The sequence below is a fragment of the Corythoichthys intestinalis genome, chromosome 8, assembly GCF_030265065.1.
Source record: "Corythoichthys intestinalis isolate RoL2023-P3 chromosome 8, ASM3026506v1, whole genome shotgun sequence".
Lineage (NCBI taxonomy): Eukaryota > Metazoa > Chordata > Actinopteri > Syngnathiformes > Syngnathidae > Corythoichthys > Corythoichthys intestinalis.
The window spans coordinates 9,762,891-9,790,573 of record NC_080402.1 but is presented as its reverse complement, the minus strand read 5'-3'; the positions used below and the strand labels follow the sequence as shown (position 1 = coordinate 9,790,573).

General features: G+C 37.4%; 1 protein-coding gene across 1 annotated transcript in view; it reads left to right on the top strand.

Annotated features, from left to right (window-relative positions):
- Window positions 1-27,683, top strand: part of pdgfba (platelet-derived growth factor beta polypeptide a) — a 40,737-nt gene that overhangs the window by 906 nt on the left and 12,148 nt on the right. The window contains exon 2 of the mRNA XM_057843396.1: window positions 27,199-27,301. Within this exon, the coding sequence (XP_057699379.1) occupies window positions 27,199-27,301 (103 nt within the window). The remainder of the gene's footprint in view (window positions 1-27,198; window positions 27,302-27,683) is intronic.

The window sequence follows — 27,683 nt, the reverse complement described above, 5'->3', positions numbered from 1 at the left end:
CTTTGTCTATTACAATGAGTTGCTATGAATTCAACCCTTTCATTCATTTCTTTTTTCTTAAATGTTTTTATTACATTCGTATTGGACAGGGGTATTAAACGTAGGGCCCGAGGGTCTAATTCCGGCACGTGGATCAATATTTTGCGGCCCATTTTAGACATTCAGTTATTGGACATTAATCACAAATCACAAATCTCTCTCTCTCTCTCTCTCTCTCTCTCTCTCTCTCTCTCTCTCTCTCTCTCTCTCTCTCTCTCTCTCTCTCTCTCTCTCTCTCTCTCTCTCTCTGTCTTTCAAAATTGTCCTATATGCATGTGTGATACATCATTGGAAATGGAAAGCTTAAAATCTCAATTTTCTGGGTGAAGAAAAATTCTGAACTAGAAGCATTTAAAAAGAAATTTATAAACCCATAAACCCTAACTTGAGGTGAGAGCATGAGAAAGCATGATTAAAGACACCATGATTTAAACGAGATATTATCACATACTTATTTCGATCCAAAAACTTCATGTAGCATGTATCACCGAGTGTCAAGACACAGCTGTGAATGGCCACAGCTGGACTTTTTGGGGATTTTATGGGTGAAACACGGTAATATCTGTGGTAATTCTAGAGCTAATATATCAAGGGTCGCGATGCAGAAATCGCAAACATCAAGGAGTGGTTGAAATTTTCTTTTTCAAATATTCACCCTTTGAAACGGTTCTTCCCCCCCCCCCCCAATTTTTCTTTGTTTGGATCAATTATTTACCATCTAAAATATTGGCAAAAATGCGACAGTAACCAAAAAAAAATGCAATGAAGCGATAGCTATGAGGTAGATAGTGACTTTTTTACAGACGCAAATTTTTTCATTGCGACGTCATTTATTAAAAGTTTAAAATATGCGGTGACTAATTTTTTAAAGTAGTTCTTTTTTTTTCTAAATATTAGACATCAATTAATTATTCTAAGCTAACAATGACTGACAGTTTATTTTAAAGAGGGGTGCTAAAGCAGAAACTGCTTTTTCAGCCTTGTCTGTGTTTTCAGCCATAAATTGACGGCGCTAGACGTCCAATACATTTTGACTGGGAGAGGCTGGTAGCGAATGATCGCTGCCAACCCTCCAAGTCAAAATAGATTGGAAAAAAATGGTAATTGGGCATCTACCGTAATTTCTGGACTATAAGGCGCACCTGACTATAAGATGACAGCCACCAAATTTGACATGAAAACAGCATTTGTTCATAGATAAGCCGCACTGGACTATAAGCCGCAGTTGTCCTCATTGTATTATGGGATATTTACACCAAAAGATATTAACTGGCAACACTTCATTTGACAAAGGCCATCACTCCTCCCTTGGGGGCGATAATCAACCTCTCCTGCCACCTGCTCACAACACTGTTGTCATCCAACATTCCTCCTAGCATGCATTGCGGCACTACTGATGTAAATAACAATCAAAATTCATGTTCTGTGCTAATTATTTCTACAGTTACTGTTCCAGTTGTTTCATTAATTGCTAGCTATTGTATTTGGTAACATTTTCTTGGATAGTGGTGCCATAATACTGTCATAATTATTACATGACACTGTCATAAGCATTAATGAATGCTTACAATAGATGTCGGTTAGTGTCATCCAGCAAATTATCTCACTTTTGAATGGACGTAAAAGATCTGAGCTGACATGAATGGAGTTAGTGACATAATATGCCACATGACACATAATGACATCTGTCATAAGCATTCAGTAATGCCCATGATTGTGTCATGTCATAATTATGACGTTCTTATGACAGTCTTATGATGCCGCTGTCAAATAAAGTTTTCCTATTAACCCAAATAAATCATCAAATAAGCCACACTGGACTATAAGCCGCAGGATTCAAAATGAGGGAAAAAAGTAGCGGCTTACAGTCCGAAAATTAGGGTATATTCACAGCCAATCCTCCAAGTTTAAATGAATTCGACATAGATCTTTAGCAATTACAACCAGTTACTATGAAATTAACCCTTTGATTCATTTTTTTTTGTATCTTTAAATGTTTTTATCACATTCATATTGGACAGGGGTCCTGAACTTGCGGCGCGGGGACCAACTCCGGCCTGTGGGACAATTTTTTGCGGCCTATTTTAGACATCCAATTGTTGGACATTAAAAAGGAATACCTCAACATATAAATCATTTTAAATAAATTTAATCCAGTAGCACGTCCGCCTCCTAGTTCTGAGATCAAGGGTTCAATCCCAGGCTCCAGTCTTCCTGTGTGGAGCTTGCATGTTCTCCCCGTCCTTTTGTGAGCTTTTCTCTAATCCGGTTTCCTCCCAAAGACATGTGTGGTAGGCTGATTCGAACTAAATTGTCCCTAGGTATGAATGTGTGTGCGATTGGTTGTTCGTCTCCTTGTGCCCTGCGATTGACTGGCAACTAATTCAGGGTGTACCCCGCCTACTGCCCATTGTTAGCTGGGATTGGCTCCAGCACCTCGTGAGGACAAGCGGCTCAGAAATCAATGAATGAATAAATATGAAATAATTTTTTAAAAATCTATTATTAATATCAATACTAATAATTCCAAATCAAATTAAACTCATTGAAGAAAATGAAAACTTCAAAAAATAAATTAAAACAAACTGCAATGACTTGACAGAAGAATAACAATACAGACTTGGATTCAAATAATTGTGCCCCCTGTGTTTTTGCTCTCTTAACCTGGTTTATTTTTTTGTTTTGTGATCTCACATAGCTTAACTCTTTGGATGCCGTTGACGGCAATAGACGTCCAGTCCATTTGAACTGGGATTCGATCGCTTCCAGTTCCTCCCAGTTAGAATGGATTAGACATCTATTACCGTCAATGGGTGTTTTCAATATCAATTTCCCTCTTCTAATATACAACAACACATAACCTGAGCTGCGAGTGAATGAGATAATGATAACTTTTGGATAGATATCCTAGATTGTGACTACTGTCTCTGAAATGATTCAAATAAAATAAAACCTTTTCATGACAATCACACGGCTCTAACATCCTCTAAAAACCTCCAATCTGGCCCTATATCTGTTCCTGCCAGGACAATGGCAAATAAAAGTAATGGTCATAAGTTATAGTGATGCCTCTTGAAAAAACATGTTTTTGGCCATAATTTCACTCTATTTTCCTGGACACTGGTCAGAGTCGAATCATATGATGCCTGTTTTGGGTCTGAAGACATATGCAGTGTTTGAAAATCGGTCATGGTGCCATGAACTGGCAATGGAATTAAAACAAATTCATATGTGTTTATTCATCTTCTGAACAGCTTATCCTCACGAGGGTCGCAGCAGTGCTGGAGCCTATCCTAGCTAACAATGGGGCACTAAACTGGTTGCCAGCCAGTAACAGGGCATATTGAGACAAACAGCCATTTACGAACACACTCAAACCTACGGACAATTTAGAGCGCTCGATCAGCCTACTTTGCATCTTTTGGGGATGTGGAAGGAAACCGAATTACCCGAAGAAAATCCATGCAGGCACAGGGACAACATACAAACTCCATTCAGGGAGGCCGGAGCCAGGATTTAAACAACAACCTCAGAACGGTGAGGCGGACCTTCTAACCACTCTTCCACCGTTCTGCCCATAGGTGTTATATTTAATTCAATTATTCACACATAATTGACCCCAAAGGCTTCACAAATGTTCTGTGAAGAGTTTTGAGGGATGGAGGAAGAAGCCTTATTTCCGGAGGCACTAAACCTTGAAAGATGTGATCGTGGCAGGCTCTTAAACTTTGGTCTTCAAGAATATAAGACCATGAAAAAATAAGATGTCTGTAACTTCACTTATTCCCTGTCCTGACCTGAGCACGCTCATATAATATTTTGTGGATAACTTATAGCGCCTCCTACTGGTACATGAAAAAAGCTATTAAAATGTATATTTCTTTGTCATAGCTTCACAGAAATAGGGGAATTAGGGCTTCAGGGATTTAACAAGGTAGAGTGTCTTGTAGGCAGGTTGGGTGCAGGCTGTGACGTGGTCTGTCACCACCCCGAGTTCCATGAGAGCCCGTTAAGACCTGCTTACAGGCCTAGATTTTGGGTCATGTAGGCCACACGTGTATACCGAATATTAATATTTTAGGCAACATGTGTGATGTTCACTATGTGGATAAGAAATCTTTAAGGAGGTTTTTTTTAAATTACCAAAAATATCCACTTGCTCTACAAAGGGTTAAGTACCAAAGGCGTAGGTTTGCATAGGGATGGTAGACATAACACTGCCCACTTTTCAGGGTGCTAAAATTGTCCACACCAAATATCAAGCAACCTTATTTGCATTATACAAAGAGTTCAGTTATAATTTAGATTGTCTTCCCATATGTTGTAATGATAGAATAGACCCTACCATTATTAACTGGATTATTTTCATTATGTTCAGACTTACATTAATCCCTTTTCACCTGCTGAATGTGGTGGTCCACCAACGAGTGCTTGGTTGGCTGATGACTTGAGGCCCCCCCCACCCCGCCACAAACACACACACACACACACACATACTCACACAGCCTTGACAGATTCATGCCGACAACATGAGATAGATATTAGAGGGTTTTTATTTTTCCGGCCAGCAGCAGCCACTGTAAGTCATGTAAAAAGACGTCAATGTTGTGGAAGTGGGGGAAACACCACAAATTTTGCTAATGAAAGTCCGACCTGCATCACAGTTAGCATGACATTAAACTTGCTAACCTGCAAAACTACTGCGGTCAGGCCAGCCTCCACAAGTAACAAATTTGGATCACCGTTTGCATTATGTGCATTACGGTAATATCGTCCATACCAATGTTGAGACCAAACCTATGCCCTAGTTAATTACACATTCAGTTCATATCCAGGAAATAAATGACAGCCATTATTGGTGATAGACGTTCAATTCATTAGGGCTGTGAGCGAACAATTGGTCGAACGTTCAATTCCTCTAAGGTTTAAATGTTATTAGATTATACTTAATAGAGGTGTAATGGAATGTATGGATTGGTTAAGCAACGATTCGATCGAAACGAAAACATCTACATCGTCGTCAAAATGCTTTTTATTGAAATGCCTTAAATGTTTTAGCAACAAAATTGTCAAAAATGCTTTTTAAAAAATGTTTTATTGCTTTAGGTGTATAAAAGTCATTGCGTTAGATGTGTACAGAACATAATATTGCATTCAATCATTCAAAGGCGCTTGGGTAGTATTAAATCATGGCAGACGTTACATTTGCAAACATATCAATGTTCAAATAATAGATATCATATTGCATTGTCATGAAATTGGTTATTTACATTGTGAGCAACTCGTAAACAATCCTTCAAAAAAGAGGCTTTGCACTCAACATCAAGTTTACCATCAAACTAGTCAAAAAACAACAAAGACAATGACAACTTTCTTATCTTAAACAAGTGGATTAATGCTTACACAAAGTGGATAACACCAAATGTGTACTGACAGTTAGCATTGATAGCTGCATTGCTTTAACTCTTTGGGGATAGTCGAACACAAATAGTGGAGCAACATTGATAGACAGACAATGTTGAATCAATCAATGAATGACCACTGCCAGCTGTCCCTTTACAAGTGAATTGGATGTCTATCACAGTCAGTGGCAGCCAATGATCGAAGATAATAGCATGCGCCACATGAATTTATTACTTACATCACACGGAGGCACTTTTGAACGGGTTGCCCTCTGACTATTGTCCCCTCCTGAGGTTGAGCTCGGGTGATTGGCGGCCGCTGATCCATTTTACATAAGAACAACAACTAATCTGCTCGGGATTTCAGCGACTTTGCGCGTGTGCATCTGTGTGCGTGTCCAGCTGCGCGTGTGTCGCCGGTGGATGCGTTGCGTGTCAGAAAAAGCGCAAAGGCTCCTAAGAGTATTTGATTTTTAAGCCCACTTTGGTGCGAGGACGTTGGGGGAGAAAAATGGGGCCGCTTGCAGCTGCTGCGTGGCAAACGGGCTCTCATTTGACTCTACAGGGTCTGTAACTCATTCACTACCATTGACGGTGATAGACGTCTAATCCATTTGTAATGGGTACAGTTTGAATAGTAAGGATATTTAGTCATGATGAAGGAATAAATACAAAATTAAATACAGTAAATAAACATAATGTAATGCTATTAATTGTTTTCAAGGTTAATTTCAATGTTTATTCTTATGTTTAAGTTTTTAAGTATTTATTTCCAACATTATTTTTAATTTTTTGTTTTTTTTGTTTTATGACCACACATAGCTTAACTGATCGCTGTCACTGACGACAGTAGACGTCCAATCTATTTTAACAAATAATTAAATGATTATATACCGTAATTTTCGCACTATAAGGCGCACCTGACTAGAATCCGCCACCCACCAAATTTGACATGAAAACGACATTTGCTCATAGATAAGCCGCACTGGACTATACATCGCAGCTGTCCTCACTGTATTATGGGATATTAACGCCAAAAGATATTAACCGGTAACACTTTAAGGCCAAATGAACCACCACAAATAATTGAATCAGTTGGCAGCAAAGCTTCATTGTAGGGCTGTCAAACGATTAAAATTTTTAATCGAGTTAATTACAGCTTAAAAATTAATTAATCGCAATTAATCGCAATTCAAACCATCTATAAAATATGCCATATTTTTCTGTAAATTATTGTTGGAATGGAAAGATAAGACACAAGATGGATATATACATTCAACATACGGTACATAAGGACTGTATTTGTTTATTATAACAATAAATCAACAAGATGGCATTAACATTATTAACATTCTGTTAAAGCGATCCATGGATAGAAAGACTTGTAGTTCTTAAAAGAAAAATGTTTGTAGAAGTTATAGAATTTTTATACTAAAACCCCTCTTAATGTTTTCGTTTTAATAAAATTTGTAAAAATTTCAATCAAAAAATAAACTAGTAGCCCGCCTGTGTTGATGTCAATAATTACTTACTCAATGCTCAAGGGTGCTGAAGCCTATAAAATCAGTCGCACCCAAGCGCCAGCAGAGGGCGGCAAAACTCCATAAAACACAACAAGTGAGCGTTTCACTGTACTATCAATTAAATCTGTCTGAGCGGGTCACCTACGTTGATTGCGTCAAATATTTTAACGTGATTAATTTTTTAAAATTACTTAATGCCCGTTAACGCGATAATTTTGACAGCCCTACTTCATTGCTCCAAGAAGGTTCATTTAGCCATCACTGCTCCCTTGAGGGAGATAGTCAACCTCTGCTCCCACCTGCTTACAACACTGTTGTTGTCCAACATGCCTCCTAGCATGCATTGCATGCAGAAAATCAAAATTCATGTTCTGTGCTAATTATTTGACAGCAGCATCATATGACTACTGTCATAAGACCAAATGAACCACCATGAAGATTTGAACCAATTGGCTGAAAAGCTTCATTGCTTGAAAAAGCTTCATTTGGCTATCATTGCTTCCTTGGGGGAGACAGTCAACCTCTGCTGCTACCTGCAGTCAACATTGTTATCGTCCAACAAGTCTCCTAGCATGTATTGCAGCACTACAGATTTAAATAACAATCAAAATTAATGTTCTGTGCTAATTATTTCTTCAGTTACTGTTCTAGTTGTTTTAATAATTGCTAAGTATGGTATCTGGTAACACTTTATTTGGCAGTGGCACCGTAAGACTGTCATTAGACAATCATAATTATGATATGACACTGTCATGCGCATTAATTAATGCATATAACAGATGTCATTTAGTGTTATGAGACAAATTATCTCTCTTTTGAATGGAAAATGGACAGCCGAGCTGGACATACTGTATATGGAGTTAGTGACATAATTTGCCATATGACACTAAGCATTCAGTAATGCCCATTATAGTCATGTCATAATTATGACGGTGTTATGACGCCGCTGTCAAATTAAGTGTTACCTATTAACCCAAGTAAATCAACAAATAAGACGCGCCGGACTATAAGCCGCAGGATTCAAAATGAAGGAAAAAAGTAGCGTCTTATAATCCGAAAATTACGGTAATTATATAATTTTAAAAGTATTTATTCAGAAATGTTATTAATTTCAATTTGTACATGTATTTATTTCATTTTGTTTTTCTTCATGTCAACAACTTTTTATGTAGTTTTTTAAAAAAAAGATTGTAATATTTATTTATTATATTTATATATTTTACTATTTTTTTAAATTGCCACTTTTATTTATTCAATTCAGTTTTTAGTTAGTTATTAAACTAAATTTATTTCAGTTTGTATGTACCTATTTTTGTTTTTTTTTAATTGTATTTATTCATGTCAGCATTTATTTAATTTGATCTTATTTTGTATTTATTGATTGCATTTACTTATATTACATAATGTTTATATATTTGTTTGATTTTGTATGACCAGTGCTCCTCCATTGAAACACGATTGCATTTGTCTGGGCAAGCGCCGCTAACTGACCCCATAAATACATTCCATTACACCTCACCTTTCTCTAGCAACATTCCATAAGATCTTTACGCCTTCCAGGCTTCCTGTACCATGAGGCCCGCTGCGCAGTTGGTGTATGCGTATCTGCTTCAAGCACAAAATTTGCAGCGTATAGTGCAAGCAACTTTCGCCAGCATCCAAACAGGCACATTAAGTTGTATTCTTATCTTTATTGCTGCTTACATTCATTTAGGATTCATGTCGACGTCACGTCTGTTTAGACACGGTGTAGGTGTGCTGCCGTTTGTGTGTGAGGTTGCTTAAGTAGGTCAGCCGGTGGTTTGTGAAAGTCACCCAGGTGTCCTCCCTTGAAGACAGGAAAAGGATGAAAAGGGGAAAACCCGCTGGTAAGGTCTTTGGCTGCCATTGACGGTGATAGACGAGGTAGAGTTGCTCTAAAAATGAGCCGTTTTTACATTGACCGCACAATAACTTTGGCATATCACGACAAACAATATGGAAACGATGAAGAAAAAAATAAATGACTACGAGATTAAAGTTGTACTGGTACTACGATGAAAAACATACATTACATAGGATAAATCGCTACCATAGACGCCACCATCTGTTGACAAGTCAGCTCCCACAGAAATTGTGCCACGCCTTCCCGTAGGAGGCCGACCCAGGCAGAACGTTGAGTTGGCTTTCACTGTGATAAACTCAAACACACGCTGCGTTCTAACGCCGGATTTAGGTGAAAACAGGATGAAGGTTTTACTGCTTCTTTACGGTCTCAAGAGTGATTTGGTCAAGGATTCAAGGTAGTTATTATATTAAATAGCACCATGCATGCACTTTGAAATGTGGAAAAAAAAAAAATCAATGAATAAAATTAGTGTAACTTTGGCTTGAAATTAGGGGTGTCAAACGATTAAAATTTTTAATTGAGTTAATTACAGCTTATAAATGAATTAATCGTAATTAATCGCAATTAATCGCAATTCAAACCATCTATAAAATATGCCATATTTTTCTGTAAATTATTGTTGGAATGGAAAGATAAGACACAAAATGGATATATACATTCAACATACGGTACATAAGTACTGTATTTCTTTATTATAACAATAAATCAACAAGATGGCATTACCATTATTTACATTCTGTTAAAGCGATCCATGGATAGAAAGACTTGTAGTTCTTAAAAGACAAGTTATAGAAATTTAATATCAAAACCTCTCTTCATGTTTTCGTTTTAATAAAATTTGTAAAATTTTCAATCAAAAAATAAACTAGTAGCCCGCCATTGTTAATGTCAATAATTACTTACACAATGCTCATGGATGCTGAAGCCTATAAAATCAGTCGCACCTAAGCGCCAGCAGAGGGCGGCAAAACTCCGAAAAACACAACAAGTACACCTTTCACTGTGCTCTCATTTTGATCTGTTCGAGCGGGGCATTTGTGCGTTAATTGCGTCAAATATTTTAACGGGATTAATTTGAAAAATTAATTACCGCTCGTTAACGCGATAATTTTGACAGCCCGACTTGAAATATTTACCTAAATTGAATGATAACTGCCCGTTCTTTGCTTGTAACCAAGAATTTAGACTGTTTTACGTTCATATCTATAGAAATTCCGTGATTTGAGCGTTTATTTACAAGAATTTTTAACTTAAAAAACCCGTTTCGTGACGAACGGCATCTTGGATTACACAATATCGTAATTTTTGCTTGAAATATTTACGTGAAATGAATGATAACTGCCTTTCCTTTTTTTTTTCGCTTTTTACCAAGAATTTAGAGACTGTTTAACATTCATATCTATAGAAATTCCGCCATTCAAGCGTTTATTTAAAATAAATTTCAACTTAAAAACTTAAAAAGTTCTTTGTTTTGTGACGGCTGCCATTTTGGAATTTGTATCTACACAATAGCGGATTTCAACCTAAATAATTTGTGATTGTATATAGAAAAATGCTAATTATGCTTTTGTTGAGTAAAATTAAGATGATTCTTCAACTTTTTTTCTTGTAGTGGTAGTACGACTTTTTTCTCGTACTAACAGTTCGACTTTTTTTCCCGTAGTAATAGTATTAATTTTTTCTCGTACTATTTCTACGAGAATAAAAGTCATATAATTTCATTGGGATGAGACAGGGGTGCCCAAGTCAGGTCCTCGATAGCCCCTATCCAGCTTGTTTTCCAATTCTCCCTCCTCCAACACACCTGACTCAAATAATCAGGATCATTATCAGGCTCCTGCAGAGCTTGCTGATGAGCTGATCATTTGATTCAGGTGTGTTCAAGGAGGGAGACATGGAAAACAAGCTGGATAGGGGCTCTCGAGGACCGGACTTCGGCATCCCTGGGTTGAAGTCTAAACTTAAAACTACGACAGCACATTGCATTAATTCAGAGAAAAGAAAAAAAAAAGTTCGTTTTTACAAGTAATCTATTTTGAATACACTTTTAAAATTCTGTTTTTCAGTCATTTTTATTTTTGCTGCAATTCTGCGTAATTGTTTTCCTCATTTTTTTGTTTTGTTTTGAGCTGAGCTCAGGAAAAAAAAAATAGAAAAAAATAACCAGAATAATAGATTTTTTTTTTCAGAATAACAATGGAGAAAAAAATTACTCATAATACAACAACAACAAAAATTGCTGTTTTTCCAAGTAATTCCCCCTTTTCACCAAAACAATATCAGAATGATAATAATTATAAAGTATTCAGAAAAACGGGCCAAAAACTATATTTGAAAAATAAAAAAATACAAAAATTAAAGATGTCCCGATCGATCAGGACCACGTCATTTTCAAAGTATCGGAATCGGCAAAAAAATATCGGACATGCTTTTTTATAATATATATATATTTTTTAATTCAATCGTTTTCTAATTGTATTCAACGTTACAGACAAAATGTCTTACATTCATCCAGAGTCTTTTGTTTTGGCTTAAAGTAGGGCTTTTTTAAATTAATCACGTTGGAATATTTAATGCAATTAACGCATGCGCTGCACAACCCACTCACGCATTGTCGCGTCCAATCTATAATGGCGCTGATTTACATATATATAGAGCAAACAGGCAGCGTAAAATGAGTAGAGAGAATTTTGGCAGTCATTGGTACCTTTTTTTAATTGGCCAAAGCCTTAAATTCCCTCTCTCAACAATTAGAAATATCGTGGGAAGCAATGTGGGGAAAAACGGTAGTGGCTGATTTTTTCCTTAACACCCTATGTTACTTCCCAACGCAGAAAAGATATATCAATTGGTGCCACTACGCACAGTCATGGTTGCACTTCCCATCATGCATTTGGGCAGAATAGTTAAATGGCTACAGTATCATTTACTGAAAGCTCAACAAATACACTAGATGGCAATATTTAGTCACAATATACAAAGTCACATTTATCCTTTAAAAATTACAAGTCTTTCTATCCGTGGATCCTTCTCAGACAGAATGTTAATAATGTAAATGCCATCTTGAGGATTTATTGTCATAATAAACAAATACAGCACTTATGTACTGTAGGTTGAATGTATATATTCGTCCGAGTTTTATTCATTTTTTTCTTAATGCATTGCAAAAATGTATATTATCGGGAAAAATTATCGGAAATGATTGGAATTGAATCGGGAGCAAAAAAAAAAAGCAATCGGATCGGGAAATATCGGGATCGGCAGATACTCAAACTAAAACGATCGGGATCGGATCGGGAGCAAAAAAAACATGATCGGAACAACCCTAACAAAAAAGTCTGAATAAACAACACAATATAAACAACCATAGTGGAAGTACACCAAACTCCAATGTGACACATTAAAACTGTTTCAGCCTTTAAAGACGCTCAGATTTACCATTCTCCATGTGTAAGCAGATGAACTGGACAGGTTAAAAAAAAAAACGATCAACACCATTCCAAATTATTCAGGAAATACAGTGACAAAATTAGTCTGAAAAAACAGAGCATTAAAAAGATAAAGAACCCCCCGCCCCCCCAAAAAATACTAAATACACTTGTTTTTTTCTTCCTAGTAATACAATACACTTCCATATAAAACAAGGAGAATTACATTCAGATTTTAAACTGTCCCTATCAAGGAAGCTGTCATTACATTGGATTAGCAAGAACTGTAATGTAATTTTTCCGGTATGTCCCTCGCGTTACAGTAAGTCAGCGAAGCCCCCTTCCCCTCAGCCTTGAACAGGAAGAGTTGCATAGAAAACGGATGGATGGCCGTACGGACAGTGTCAATGGAAAACAATGGAGGCTTGTGTCCGCTAATGTGAAAGCGTCGGAGACGGGGCGGCCAGTCGACCCGACGACGACGACTTCCTTCCAAGACGCGCCGGTACGAAACGGCTCGGAGACGCACAATGTGGGCATTTGTTTTGTAGCGTTGCGTCTTAAACATGTGAAGAAGCCGTACTATGGGACCACTGAGAAGGCTTGGTTCTGATTGGATTACAGATCTAAGAGTTATAAAAGGAGGTGTGCAGACTTTTGTGATCAAGGGTAACGTTTGGTTTTTAGTACATAATGGCTCACTCCCTCAGTGTTTCTTCAGTCCAGAAACATTTCAAAGACACAAGTGCATGCATTCTACTGGCTGACTTGGAACCTACAGGCAACAATAAGTCCAGAATTCATTTATATAATTAACTAATTCACTCCCAGCCATTTTCACCGGAGCAAGGCCCTTCGCTCCCGGCCGTTTTACTGGATTTTGACTGATTTTGCAAGGCCCACAGAAAATTCTGTTCTATTGCTATATACTGGACTGTCTCAGGAAATTAGAATACACAATATTCTAATTTTTTGAGACAGTCCTGTGTATATATACAGGAAATTAGAATACACAATATTCTAATTTCCTGACTGTCTCAGGAAATTAGAATATTGTGTATTCTAATTTCCTGAGACAGTCCAGTAAACATGGAACCCACCAAGAGAAAGACTCTCTTCTTTCAGCAGGAAAAAAAAAATCATATCTTTTTCCATTCTTTAGAAATTAGAATTAGAAAATAGCTTGGTTTGAGCAATTTTCCAATTTCTGATGAAAAAACAGAGAAATTGAGCTTTTTGTGAAAACATACATTTCAAACATAAATTTGACTTTAACACAGCTATTTTTTGCTTTAGTTACATCCCAAACATCTGAATAATGTTTTCCTTTTGCAAAATATCATAAACAACAAGATAAATAGAGCTTTTGATAGCAAAGTAACAATTATTTATTTACACATAACTAACTGAGAGATGATGCTGTTGTCGCCACAACAGCCGGGTAAACTTTACCCTCATCGCTGCCTGTCTCATAAAGATGGATTTTTTTTTGGTCTCTGCGGGGTCTGCTCGGCGAGCAGCACTGACTCGACGGCATCTTTCGCTGCATTGGTGGTCCCGGTCGTTCTGCTCGGCCGTCCACCGCCTGGCATCCTGGGCGTCCTTTCGGTTGTTCTGCTCGGTCGTCCGCCGCCTGGCATCCTTCCGCCAGCGCTCCGACCGTGCGGTCTGGCCGTTCGTTGCCATTGAATCGGGTTGCGGGTCTTACCAAATGCGCTACTGCCCTCCAGTGGCCAGTTTTAGTGCTTTAAAATAGATTTTCAGCTTTGTGCTTTGGAGCTCAGTTGAATCAAAACCCAGAGATGTCTCTTATAAAAAAAAAACAAAAAAAAAACGTAAAAGACGTGTAAATACGTTTTTGAGACACTGAAACAATTAAAAATAAAATGTATTTAACCTTTTGAGGAGCAAATGAGTTTGAGAACCTACAGGCAACAATAAGTCCAGAATTCATTCATGCAATTAATGAGAACCTACAGGCAACAATAATTTCAGAATTAATTCATGTAATTAATGAGCTCTGAGAAAAAAATAAATACATAGGTCAAAATTCAGACTCAGAGGATGGATGCGTATCCATCCCTGGAATAACCTACCAATGCACTTGACATAATATTTATATTTTAGGGTTGTCAAATGATTAACATTTTTAATCGAGTTAATTAAAGCTTACAAATTAAATTAATCATAATTAATCGCAATTCAAACCATCTATAATATATGCCATATTTTTCTGTAAATTATTGTTGGAATGGAAAGATAAGACACAAGATGGATATATACATTCAACATAAGTACTGTATTTGTTTATTATAACAATAAATCAACAAGATGGCAATAACATTACTAACATTCTGATAAAGCGATCCATGGATAGAAAGACTTGTAGTTCTTAAAAGATAAATGTTAGTACAAGTTATAGAAATTTTATATTAAAACCCCTCTTAATGTTTTCCTTTTAATAAAATTTGTAAAATTTTCAATTAAAAAATAAACTAGTAGCCCGTCCTTGTTAATGTCAATAATTACACAATGCTCATGGGTGCTGAAGCACATAAATTCAGTCGCACCCAAGTGCCAGCAGAGGGCGACAAAACTCCATAAAACACAAATAACAAGTGGATTGCACTATACTGTCATTTTAACCTGCTTGAGCGGGGCATGTGCGTTAATTGCGTCAAATATTTTAACGTGATTAATTTTAAAAATTAATTACCGCCCGTTAACGCGATCATTTTGACAGCCCTATTATATTTTAATATTTTGTTGAATAATGAAGTAAAAGGTACCGTCATCGCACACACAATATAATTGTTTGCATTAGTCTAACACATATATAGTCTAACACATACATATGGTACAGGTTCTCGTAGGCACCGTCTAACTGTTTGCATTACTCTAACACACGTAATATAATTAATCAGGAAATAATATCATTTTCATATTTACGGTAGGACTACACTACTAATATAAAATAAATAGAACACCATAGTTTAATGAGAAGAAATAGAAGAGATACACAATGCCGTCTTATCACAAGATTGACGCACCAACTCTGGCAATCAGCTCTCCCAGCAAACTCCAAGGACAAAGCGCTTTGTCCTAAAACAAGTACAACCAGCCCGGTCAGAGAAGTTGATAGCGGGCGTCCCAATCCGCACATGAACCTAAGCCGCCCAAAACCGGCCACAGAGGGGATGACCCAAAAGCAACGCCCAGAAACGCCTTCGACAAGGCCCGCCTCAGCAAAGACTTTAAAAAGACTGGACACTGAGATAAGAGATTTTTTCTGCTCGGAAACGTGTAGCCTTGTTTTGGATCCAGAATTGTCCCTCCGTCGTCTGTTGTTGCCTTGTGTTTAACATTGTCGACGAATAAATTGTCAACCTGTTTTCGGTGAGTGTTCTTCAAGCTTTTGAAACATGGAGTCAGTACAAAGGGTTAAAATAAGAGGACGCGCGAGATTCGGCCTTCCCGGCGGGCGCACGCGGGGCGGCATCAGCCGAGTGGCACTTGTTTTGGTTGGTGCTGTCCGCGTGTGCGTCTGGGCCGGGGGGGGGGGCGAATTTCAACAATAAAGTAAATCAATAAAATGTATTTAAAATTGTGTAGGTTACTTTCATTTTGTTATATAATTCATAATCACCTATTAAACAATTATTCAAATAAATAATAAAAAAAAATTAAATGTAAAACTTTTCAACTTATTTTCATAAGACGAGTACGTTGTGCATAATTAAAAATATGTTTAAGTTTGTTTTAACACAAACATAATAATTGTGATTTCATTATTTGTAATTAATATTACTATACACACATTTTTAATAGTTCATAATCAATTAACCAATCTTTTGTTTAGATTATTTTAATGTTAGAACGTCCAAATGTAATTGCTCATTTTACTTATTTTATTCCATTTTATCATGGAAAAAAATAATTATTTCAATGTAATAATTATTTGAATGAATCCATTTATAGTAGGACATCAATCGAGCGATTGCTGCCTACCCCTCCCATTCCAAAGGGATTGGACGTCTATCGCCGTCAATGGCCTTGAAACCCGACCATTCATAAAAACTGAACACAATCCCTACAAACTGAACATAAACCCCACTAAGGCCCGCCGAATACCGCTCCTATCACATTTCCACAAAAGCGCGACAAACAAGCCACTTATCAATTCCGAATTGAAGAATTCCTCCCGGCAGCTGTGTCAACATTTCTCTCCTGGCGCCTATGCAGTGGGCAGGTTACGTCATGACAGGAGGCCTTTCATCAAATAATTTGATAAAGTGCCAATTCTGTTGCAAGAAAGAACGCTTTAAATCAATTCAATCCGCTTTTTTGAACAGCCTCTAGTTCTTTCAATTCATCTGCACGAAAGTTGCGTGTAAAGCTTAGTCGGAGTGAACAAGTCGGTTGCAACACGGTTCGGTTGCCACGTTTGCTTTAAATCAACAACCAGAGGGTCGAGTCAGCCCCCAGTCAAATTGGATTGGAAGTATATCGTCGTCAATGGAATTGAAACATGATCATTGATAGCTGTCCCACTTCAAATACAGTGGTAACTCGACATATGATCGCTTCGACGCACGATCTTTTCGACATCCGACGTAAAATTTTACTTGCCATTTGTTTCTACATCCGATGACATTAGAGCTGCGACGATTATTCGATTAACTCGAGTATTCGATTAGAAAAAAATATTCGAATGAAATTTTGCTGATTCGAGTATTCGTTTAATTAAAGTGACGTTGTAATGGTTTATTTTGAAAGTGCTTGCATTTAGTTTTATTGATTGGGGTGGATACACTGCCCTCTATTCGGCCTCAATTCACGTGGCTGAATCCAGGTGCTCCCTGTTAAGACCAACATAAGCAAAATTTTGTTTGAGGAAATTTTTTTTTTAATGCATTCGTAATTTATTGTATAGGTATATTTAGCCTATTCTTGTGGGAATATGTGTCTGAACCATTTGTTAAGAGCATTGTAAAAAAGGTTTAGCATTTTATAGCATTTGAACTAGCGGACTTTTGCGATGTAAGTTAGCCAATTGTTCTTTTGTTGTACATAGATCATTTATTTTATTTTTTTATACCGTTTGAGGCTCAGGTCAGTTAATTTAATTGTTCATGTTCCTCATCCGATTACTCGATTATCCAAACTAATAGTTTATCGATTAATCGACTACTAAAATAATCGATAGCTGCAGCCCTAGATGACATACGACAATTTATGATTGCGTCGCCGTTCCTTTGTTTTCCGCAAGAAGGACGCACGGTGGTTTTTCTTGTGAGAGAAATCAACATGGGTTCCAAGAAGGTTAGTGCAGGTGGTGAAAAAAAAGGGAAAAGGTGACGCTTACTATTGAAATGAAAATGGAAATTATTGAAAAATATGAGCGTGGTGTGCGTGTCCGTGAACTGGCTCCACAATACGGCCGTAGAAAATCTACGATCGCTACCGTCCGCCAGTGTTTAAAAGTTAAGGTGACAATTATTATTGTGGTAATATCGCCAAAGAAATCGCCAGCATCAGGTTCAGGTTTTTAATAATTTATCTCAGAACTTGTGCAACACAACACGCCTACTGTCCGCCGCAGTTGACACCAAAAACAACAGAACATTAAAAGTCAAAGTAAAATCTCTACTGTCACATCAGCCACGCGGTGCGTTCAGGTATTGGTACAATATTGTACAGTATATTATTCATAGGCGGGGTTTGACTTTGGGGCGGGGGGGGGGGGGGGCACAACATGTTGATGACCCCGAAATGTAGTGTCAACAATAAAATTAACTCTCAAGAATATTCATAATAATAAGTTGACAATGAGCGTTTTTTGTTTCCCATCATCCTTGAGTGGAATTCTGAATCAGGCTGCTTAGGCAATACTTTTCGCCAAGATCGTCACCATTGAATATGGTACGCCTGCCGGTGTTGCGCCAATGTAGTTACTCCAGTCAAAAATTGTATCCCCTGGGCGGAGCCATATGGAGGTAGAGTTGCGTCTTTATTATTAGATCCAAAAAAAAAAAAAGTTACTTCAATCAAAATATATATTTTCAATTAAAAAAAAAAGGTGCTTCAATCAAAAAAATGTGTTTGAATGCAAAAATAAATTTGAAACTCAAAAAAAATGCATGTGAAAGCTATTTTTTTTAATTGATTTTTATTTTTTTTTTTTGATTGAAGTAATGTTGATATGTGTTTGGGCCACATTTTGGCTAGGACGTTTTTGTCTTTATTCTTCAATCAAAAAATAAGTTGTTTAAACAAATATATTTTTTCAAAAAGAAAAATCACTTTATTTAAAAAAAGAAAAAATTCAATCTTAGAAAACATTTTGAATGCGAAAAATATTCGAGATTGAAAAATGTGCATTTTAGCACTTAATTTTTCATTGAAAAAGTTTTCTTTGATTGAAGCAATCCTTTTTGTGTTTGGACCATTTATGGGTAGGACATTTGTGTCTAAATCATTCAATTTCCAAACAAGTTGCTTCAATCCAAAAAAAAAAAAAAAAACCTTTCAAAGAAAAAAAATCATTTTTCAATCAAAAATAAAATTGCCCTCCCCTATTTTATTTTTATTCTTTGTGAAAATTATATGCAAAGCAAATGACTGTCTAAGGTGCTAGTCACATGATCTGTTCGAAAAATAATTTTGACCCATAATAAAAAATTTTTTTTGTTCATTTCATTCATTTTTGTTGCAGTTTTATTGCTTTACAACTTTATATATATATATGTATATATATATATATATATATATATATATATATATATATATATATATATATATATATATATATATATATATATATATTAGGGCTGTCAAAATTATCGCGTTAACGGGCGTTAATTAATTTTTTAAATGAATCACGTTAAAATATTTGACGCAATAAACGCATGCAATGAATGACCCGCTCGCATATTGCCTCAAACAGATTACAATGAGGCCGTTTATGGACATTAAGAGTGAAGAGAATGCCACCGGCCGCTTGGGGGCAGCGCCGTTCCATACTCATGTTATTTCTTCTAAACGTGGGAGAATTAGTAGTTGTGAGACGTTTATGCTGTATTCACAATGCAATGCAAATTGCTATTTGTGCTCCACACATATTTCGGTAAGTTTTCTTTCTTTTAGTGCCAATTATGTGTCTCTTGTTGTATTTTGGGCAAGATATGTACAGATATATGTTATACAGTAAAGGCGAGTGGACAAAGGCGTTATAATAAACAAATACAGTACTGATGTACAGTATGTTGTATGTATATATCTGTCGTGTGTCTTATCTTTCCATTCCAACAATAATTTACATAAAAATATGGCATATTTTAGAGATGGTTTGAATTGCGATTAATTGCGATTAATTGCGATTAATTACGATTAATTAATTTTTAAGCTGTAATTAACTCGATTAAAATTTTTAATCGTTTGACAGCCGTAACATATATATATATATATATATATATATAAATACAAATGACAATGCAATGACACTTTTCGTCCACCGGGGTGGGGGGGGCTGGCCCTCCTGCCCCCCCCCCCCTTAAAATCCGCTTATGATATTATTCCATTTTTTATTCATAATTTATTTGTTTTGCTATCTGTAATTGCCATTTGTAATAGTACCAAGAGTATTAATAAGGATTTAGTATAGGTTTTCGGCCTGTGGAACAAATTAATGGAATTATAATGTATTCTTATGGGAAAATCCTGCTCGACATACAGTACGACCATTTCGACTTACAAACAAGGTCCTGGAACGTATTAACTTTGTACGTAGAGTTACCACTGTAGATATAATGACTATGGCTATCAATGGCTGTGAAAGATTTAGAGGTCATTAATTTTTTTTAACATTTTAACTATTGTTTTTTTTGCGCTATGACAAAGAAGTTTTCTCGTTATGAAAGTGTTACCATTAAAGTAAAATGAGAACAAATGGCAAAACAATTTTGATTTACATTCTTTAGATAGCTAGTTGCTTGCTAGCTGTTGGTTTAGCTTTTAGCCAAAAACGCAAGTTGGGGTCGGTTGTCACAATTTGGATGGCTATGTTTGCCACACCATCAACACTTCAATGAATGTACAGGGCACCTGTTTAAATTTAATGGTAACATTTCAACGTATTCTTGTTAATTTTTCTCTTAGATCATTAATTAAAAAGACAATACAGGATATTTCATTGTCCATTTAAAACACTTTTCTTCTCCATGCATGCTCCACCACTGCCCTGATGAGTACACACAGCCCTGACCATGTCTACACCTATCAGATTTTTTTTTGTTTTTTTTTTTAAACCGAGGATCCTGCCCTAATACTTCAGGGAAAAAAATAATTACGTCCACACCAGCACGTTTGTAGGGAAAAAAAACCTTCCACAGCCAACCGCATTCATTCATCTATAAGTACATTCATAACAATGTGCGAAAAATACATGTCCATAATACCCCCATCCTTTGCATGTGTTCTTGAATATGAAGCACTGCAAGAGTTTGTAAACCAATGAAAGCAAAAAAAGTACCTGTCTAATTTACTCCAAATGTAAGCATTGGTCTCATGTGTGACGTAGGGACAAAGTTTGTCACAGTCAATGACGTTTCGAAAGTTAAATCTTCAGTTATCAGTGTCCACATGATGGCGCCAGAAATGCTGTATTTGTACATCTTCAGTTTGGGCGCAGTTTTTAAGAACCTTTGTTTAATCTTGTGTGTGCATGTGGATGATAGGCCGATCTGAGGAAAAAGTGTTTTTGGCCGAATACCTTACCACATGGAGACATGGCCTTAGAATGTCCCAAAAAGTTATTTTTCTTAACTTCAATAAAGAGGTTTCGGGTCGACCACTCTGGGCAAACAAGCGTCTATGCACGTTCAAATGTGTTCCCGCAGAGCTGTTTCACCGAGCGTCTGCCTAGTCTCCGCTTGGCAAAAACACTTTTTCTAACCCACTTTTCTAACCAACGTAAGACTTGCTAGTTTCTATTGTTTTTGTTTCTGGTCCTGATTTGATGGGCCAAACACTCGTTGCTCTATGTTAGTTCTCGTACAAGCATGCGCGCCATGCACGAGCTCCCAGTTATGTTTTAGGCCAGAGGTGGCAGTTGCGAGTAAAACAGTGACAAACACCATTTAGTCCAGTACTTCTCAAATAGTCGTGGGCGCCCCCCAAGGGGGTGGCGCGTGTGACCTTTTGGAGTACTAGAATAAAGTGTAATTGCACATTCACTCAGCGGGTGACAGTATTTTCAGAGTGTGTGCAGTGTTTTTTTAACCAAACAAGAGCACACAGCAAAGAGCACTGGAGATATAAAAAGCTAATACGAGGAAATATGACAAAGCTTTTGGCTTTGACTTTTTATACAGTGGGAGATGAGGAAAGATCAGTCTGTTTACTGTGTCTAAAAATGTTTGCAGCGGACAGCAGGGAGCCAAATCAAATAAGACGTCACCTAAAGACATTAGAAACAATCATATTGATAAGCCACTATATGTATTTATTTTTGTCAGCGAAAACGTGCTGAATATTGCCGACAATCATCCCGCTTTGTCAGTGCTACATCAGTAAACCAGCGAACATGGTTAGCATCATATAAGGTGACAAGCCAAGTTTCTTAGTGCAAAATAACCCCACACCATGGCAAATGAGCTAATACTGCCAGCAGCAAAAATTAAAACTGTTCCTGTGTCCAATGACACTGTTATTTTTGTTATTTTATTTTTTGTTTTCAGTCAAATTGTTTGGCATATAGACCATACCCACCGACGTCACAAAACCACGTGCTCGCTGTATGGTTCCGCCCACTTGTCCGTCATTTTGTCTCTGTATTAGCATTGGTTTCAATTGATCGAGGAATTTAAAATGCATTTCATGGAAGACCCGGTGCTTTCTGATGCCGTAAACTCACTGGATGTGTTGCATAAAAGGCGTTATGTGGAAAAGCTTCGTTCTATACAGTCGCCAGATCCATATTTGATGCCCAAATCGATGTTTTTCGACCCACTGTCTTCGCCCTGTCTGCCTGACATCTGCTACGCTGATATTTACAATTATCTTGTCCACACAAAATCAGGCTATTCTCACAAAAATTTGAAAAACTTCAAGAGCTTGGAGGCTTATAAATACTTCGTTGCTGGTTGGGTGAAACAGGTCCTCGTCCACGAAAATTCGGCAGGAATCTATCTTGTGCTTGGAAAGGTGAGTTACGAAATTTTCAATTCAAAATCTTTTGTTATTGCTAACATCCACTGTCAAGTCTAATGTATTTCATGTCGTTTGTCAATGGAGTTAAGGCTTTTAATGTTTATATGGTTTAGCGATAGCACTCTCACTACATACATACGTGTATGTTGTCGGCGATTAGCCTAGCAATGATCTTAATTGTGGTTATTTGTCAGCCTAAAACCCTCTAAGTATATCTTAAATGCATCTTACCGGATATAAAATGACTACTACATAGTCTGTGGTGATTTTTTGGTGCCCAGTTTTCACGTCGAATTGCAGCCGTCCATTTCGCTCTCCTCTTTGGATCCCTCGGAATACGGTAAAACTTCAAGTCTCTCCTTCCATCTTCTCTGTTAGTGCAACCAACAGCCACACACGCCCTCACCATTTTGATTATTAATGTTAAGGAGCAGAAAAACACGCCGTAAATAGGAGGAATGTACGTAGCCGTAACAGGTTAACACTATGTTTTGACGGACAATTGGGCGGTACCATTCAGGAGAGCGGAGTTGTGACGTCACGTGGGTAGGGTCTATTGTCCTCATGAGTTTATGTTGCAAATCAATCTGAATTCATTATTATTTATTATTTATAATATTATTTAGTTTTATTTTTTTAGTATCAAATGGTTAAAAAAATGTAACGTGCGTTAGTTTTACAGTTTGGATGTGACTTTTTTTTTTTTTTTTTTTAATTCAGGCAAATTGATACACTTTAAGTCTTTTCTGTTACAAACGAAACTATGTTCATAAAAATATACTTTATTGTAAGTTGATCTACAGTATATTGCTTTTTGCCTTTAATATTAAAAAGGACACAATGTTATGCAGAGGTGTACTTATTATTAGAATAATAATTTTATCGACAAATGATACTATTTACAGGGCGGCAGAGAGTTGGGGTGGGCGAACATTTATGTCTTCTTCTTTTGTAACAGAAAGTTATTGACATTCACTGTTTAGTCCTTTAGTAACCTTGCTAAATGGACCTAACCCCACAAGTTTCCCATATGCATTCACGTAACCCTTCGGAATTAGATAATAATATATATAAATATTTTTAATTCAAATAACAAAACCAATATATCTAAGCGGATTCTTGTTCAGCTTTCTTCTCATTATGACAGCATGTTTTTAAACAGGTCAAAATTTGAGTCCATTCTGCCCATCAGTCAGTTATACTTCTTCATACCAAGTGCAAGTCTACCTTCCACTGAGCAAAACATTTTTTCCTCCCATCAGATGAAAAGCAGTTGAAAGAAATGGAATAAAGCCTGTAAACTGGGGGCAGGGCTGTCAAAAACCTAATCTAACACGCCACTTTGCTTAGATTTAGTCAATGTACGACATTAAGGCCCAGCAGCTCCTTTACCGAACCCCTTAAACTTGCTCATCTTTTTTTTTGTTTTGTTTCTTTAAACCTGTCCTGTTCAGCTGTTTGACATGGAGGATGGAAGTCTAAGTGTCCAGTTGATCTGAACAGTTTTACATTGAGAGTATGACTTACTCCTGTTGTGATCATTCAACAAATCTCGTTTATTATGACAAGGCAGCAAACAGGAAGGGGTTATGGGGGAGTAAAAGAAAAGAAACACAAGAGAAGAAAGAAACAAAACACAAACAAGAATTACATTGAACGCCTATTAATATGTTGGTGTTATTGTCAGCTAGATGTATTTCCGGTTGACACCATGTGGGGGGCCTGTTGACCAGGGAAAGAAGGGGAGGGGGGTGGGGAAGTCTATAAGCTAAGTGATTGGGAGGGGTAGAGTGTACACAAATCATTTCTGTGATCTAGAACCCAGTAATCGTGTGAATCCCTTGTGATTGTAAGCCTGTTGGCAACCGACCTGAGGGTGGACCCCTGGGCCACCCGCGCTCCCATCAACCGGCCCTCAGGGATGGGAAGAAGGGACGCACCACCAACCCCACGCCTGCCCCCAAACCTGTCCGCCCACCCGGCCCACGAGCCACAGCCTCATGTGTTACGTCATCGCCCGGAGGGTTTACCTCTGAACCGGAAACTCATTACTCGCCAGCGGGAAGTTTCGAAATTACTACACCTTCTAGACCAGGGGTCGGGAACTCCGTTTTGTGACACTTTTTTTTTTGTGAACGCATAATCCTGGAGCGAGAGTGAAGAGACTGAAGGCACACTCGGCTTTTATGAGCAGTCGGCGAGTTGTGATTGAAATAAATCTTTAGAAAAGAACAAAAACGAAAGCCTGACATCGTTACTTGGGATGTTACAATCAATGCTCAGTTGCGCACTCACCACTTAGAAAAATACAAATAGAAACATATGGTGTGGCGAAGCGTATTTTTCCTCGAAGTGAAAACCGCAACCAGGAGTGTTTGTGTGACAGTAGCGCCCCTGGAGGTGGCGACAGTTTTGACAGGTGGAAATGTCAACACAATGAAACTGATCTACCGCCTCTGTGAGTTGGGGTACTATGCAATTCAGTTTTCGGGGTTTCATTTTCCTCTACGCATTTTTATATCCTCAGTTCGGCCGGCATTGTGTTGGGAGTGGCCAACTCTGCTGCTGGCTTTTCGGAGACTAAACGCGGGAGACGGCCCCAGTAATAAAACGCTCATTTCCGCGTAATCCGCGATGGGAGGACAACAAATGGGCACTGAATTCAAGCACAATATTTCGAGGTTTGAAGGTTCTAGAAAAATGTGTGACTGCATTATCAGCTCATCACAGCTCGTTCAAATCGAGCTAGCCCACCGGTCACACATTTAAAATTACGGGTTGGCGGAGAGGCAGATTCACTCATCAAAAGAGCCAGAAATTACTCGCGAGACATATGTTCTACACTCTAGATCAGACATGTCAAAAGTCCGGCCCGGGGGCCAAATGAGGCCCTTGGTCAAATTTCATCCGGCCCCCAGCCTCTGTCATAAAATCAGTAACGTCTGGCCCGCACACAGACTTAATAAATTGGTCAGCAGTACTGCTACCAGCATATGAAGTAGCTTACACACTAAATGCTGCTCCTCATTTACCCACTAAAAGGCAACAGCACTCTAAGCAACATTACCCCATATGACCCTTCCAATTTTCTAAAATGGCGACAACAAAAAAAAAAAAAAAAAAAAGAAAGTTGACTGTGACAGCTGACGCTTCAAGGATAGGTGGAAATTGGACTATTTCTTCTCTAAAATACGCAACAACTGTGTCTGCGTCATTTGCAAAGAGACAGTCGCTGTTTTTAAAGAGTTCAACGTGAGGCGATATTACCAAACAAGACACGCTGAAATGTACGACAAGATTACAGGGAAGATACGTAGCGAGAAATTGAAGCAACTTGAAGCTAGTTTAATTTTACAGCAGCAGTATTTCACAAGAGCCCGAGAGTCGAAAGAGAACGCAACAAAGGCTAGTTGCGATATTGTTGAAATAATTAATTTACGGCTGTCAAACGATTAAAATTTTTACTCGAGCTAATCACAGCTTAAAAATTAATTAATCGTAATTAATCGCAACTCAAACCATCAATAAAATATGCCATATTTTTCTGTAAATTATTGTTGGAATGGAAAGATAAGACACAAGAAGGATATATACATTCAACATACTGTACATGAGTACTGTATTTGTTTATTATAACAATAAATCAACAAGATGGCATGAACATTAACATTCTGTTAAAGCGATCCATGGATAGAAAGACTTGTAGTTCTTAAAAGATAAATGTTAGTACAATTTATAGAAATTTTATATTAAAACCCCTTTTAATGTTTTCGTTTTAATAAAATTTGTAAAAATTTCAATCAAAAAATAAACTAGTAGCTCGCCATTGTTGATGTCAATAATTACACAATGTTCATGGTGCTGAAACCCATAAAATCAGTCGCACCCAAGCGCCAGCAGAGGGTGACAAAACACCAAAAAACACAAGTAACAAGTGGACATGAAACTGTGCTGTCATTTTAATCTGTCTGAGCGGGGCATGTGCATTAATTGCGTCAAATATTTTAACGTGATTAATTTAAAAAATTAATTAACGCCCGTTAACGCAATAATTTTGACAGCCCAAAATTTTAAACAAAAATAATGAAGCAAATGTGACACACAGAATGGCTTGCTAAAATTTGCTTAAATATATTGTTCTACGTAACGGACGTCAGCCAAGGTCGGCCCTCCACATTTTTACCACACCAAATCTGGCCCCCTTTGCAAAAAGTTTGGACACCCCTGCTCTAGATAATAAACTGTAAACAATGACTGTGGAAAAGAAAAGAGAAGCAGGAATGCGACACCTTGATCGTCCATCTCCATTGTTTACAATGCCGTCACGCTGCACTAAAAATGGCAATTGCACGCTCCATGACGTCGTTTCCTTAGTATTCGATAGTTGTACGGAGACGGCAGTCTATATTAAGCGTTGGGTAATTTTACCTGCCTGCATTATCCGTGTAACAACTAATCCGGACAAGAAGCACATTAGTGTAGCCGACATGCCGTATAGTCTAACTAATTACACGTTTAAGGCCATTGTCTGTCCTAGTGTCGACGTAGCTGACCCGCATGCACAGAAGCATTAAAAAAAATTATTACACTTGCGTCCAATCCATTTGAAGTGGGAGGGCGACATCGCTCGCACTTCAAATGGATTGGACCTCTAACTCCATCAATAGCAGCCAATGAGTTAAAAGCTGTATGTCGTTTTATCTTTGTAGGGCGATCCACTCCCTGCGTCGCTGGTCGACCTGGTGAGGAACTCTCCCGTCTCCTCTGTGGACGACTTAAAGCTACTTCTGCAGCGTGAAGCAGGTGCAATAGGTAATAATGCATGTCAATAGCCATGTTTACATGCAGTCAATATTCGGATTAAGGTCAATATTTTGCTGTTTTTAGACCAAAAAAAATTGTAGTCAAATATAAATTCAAGTTTTGTTTTGTTTTTGTTTTTGGTTTTTTTTTTTAATGCATTTTGCTTTTATGGAACTTGAATTTCTGTTTTTTTTCTCCAGCCTCAAAATTCTAACACTGAATTTGTACAGCATCAAAATTTGACCTAAAAAGATTCAGTTTCAAAAAGTAAAAGCTGCAAATTACTCAGCTGAAAAAAATGCAGTGGCTAAAATCTCAACTGCCCAAAAAAACAAACAAACAAAAAATAAAACGTTAACATTTGCCTAAAATTCGGTTGGAAAAAAAGTGA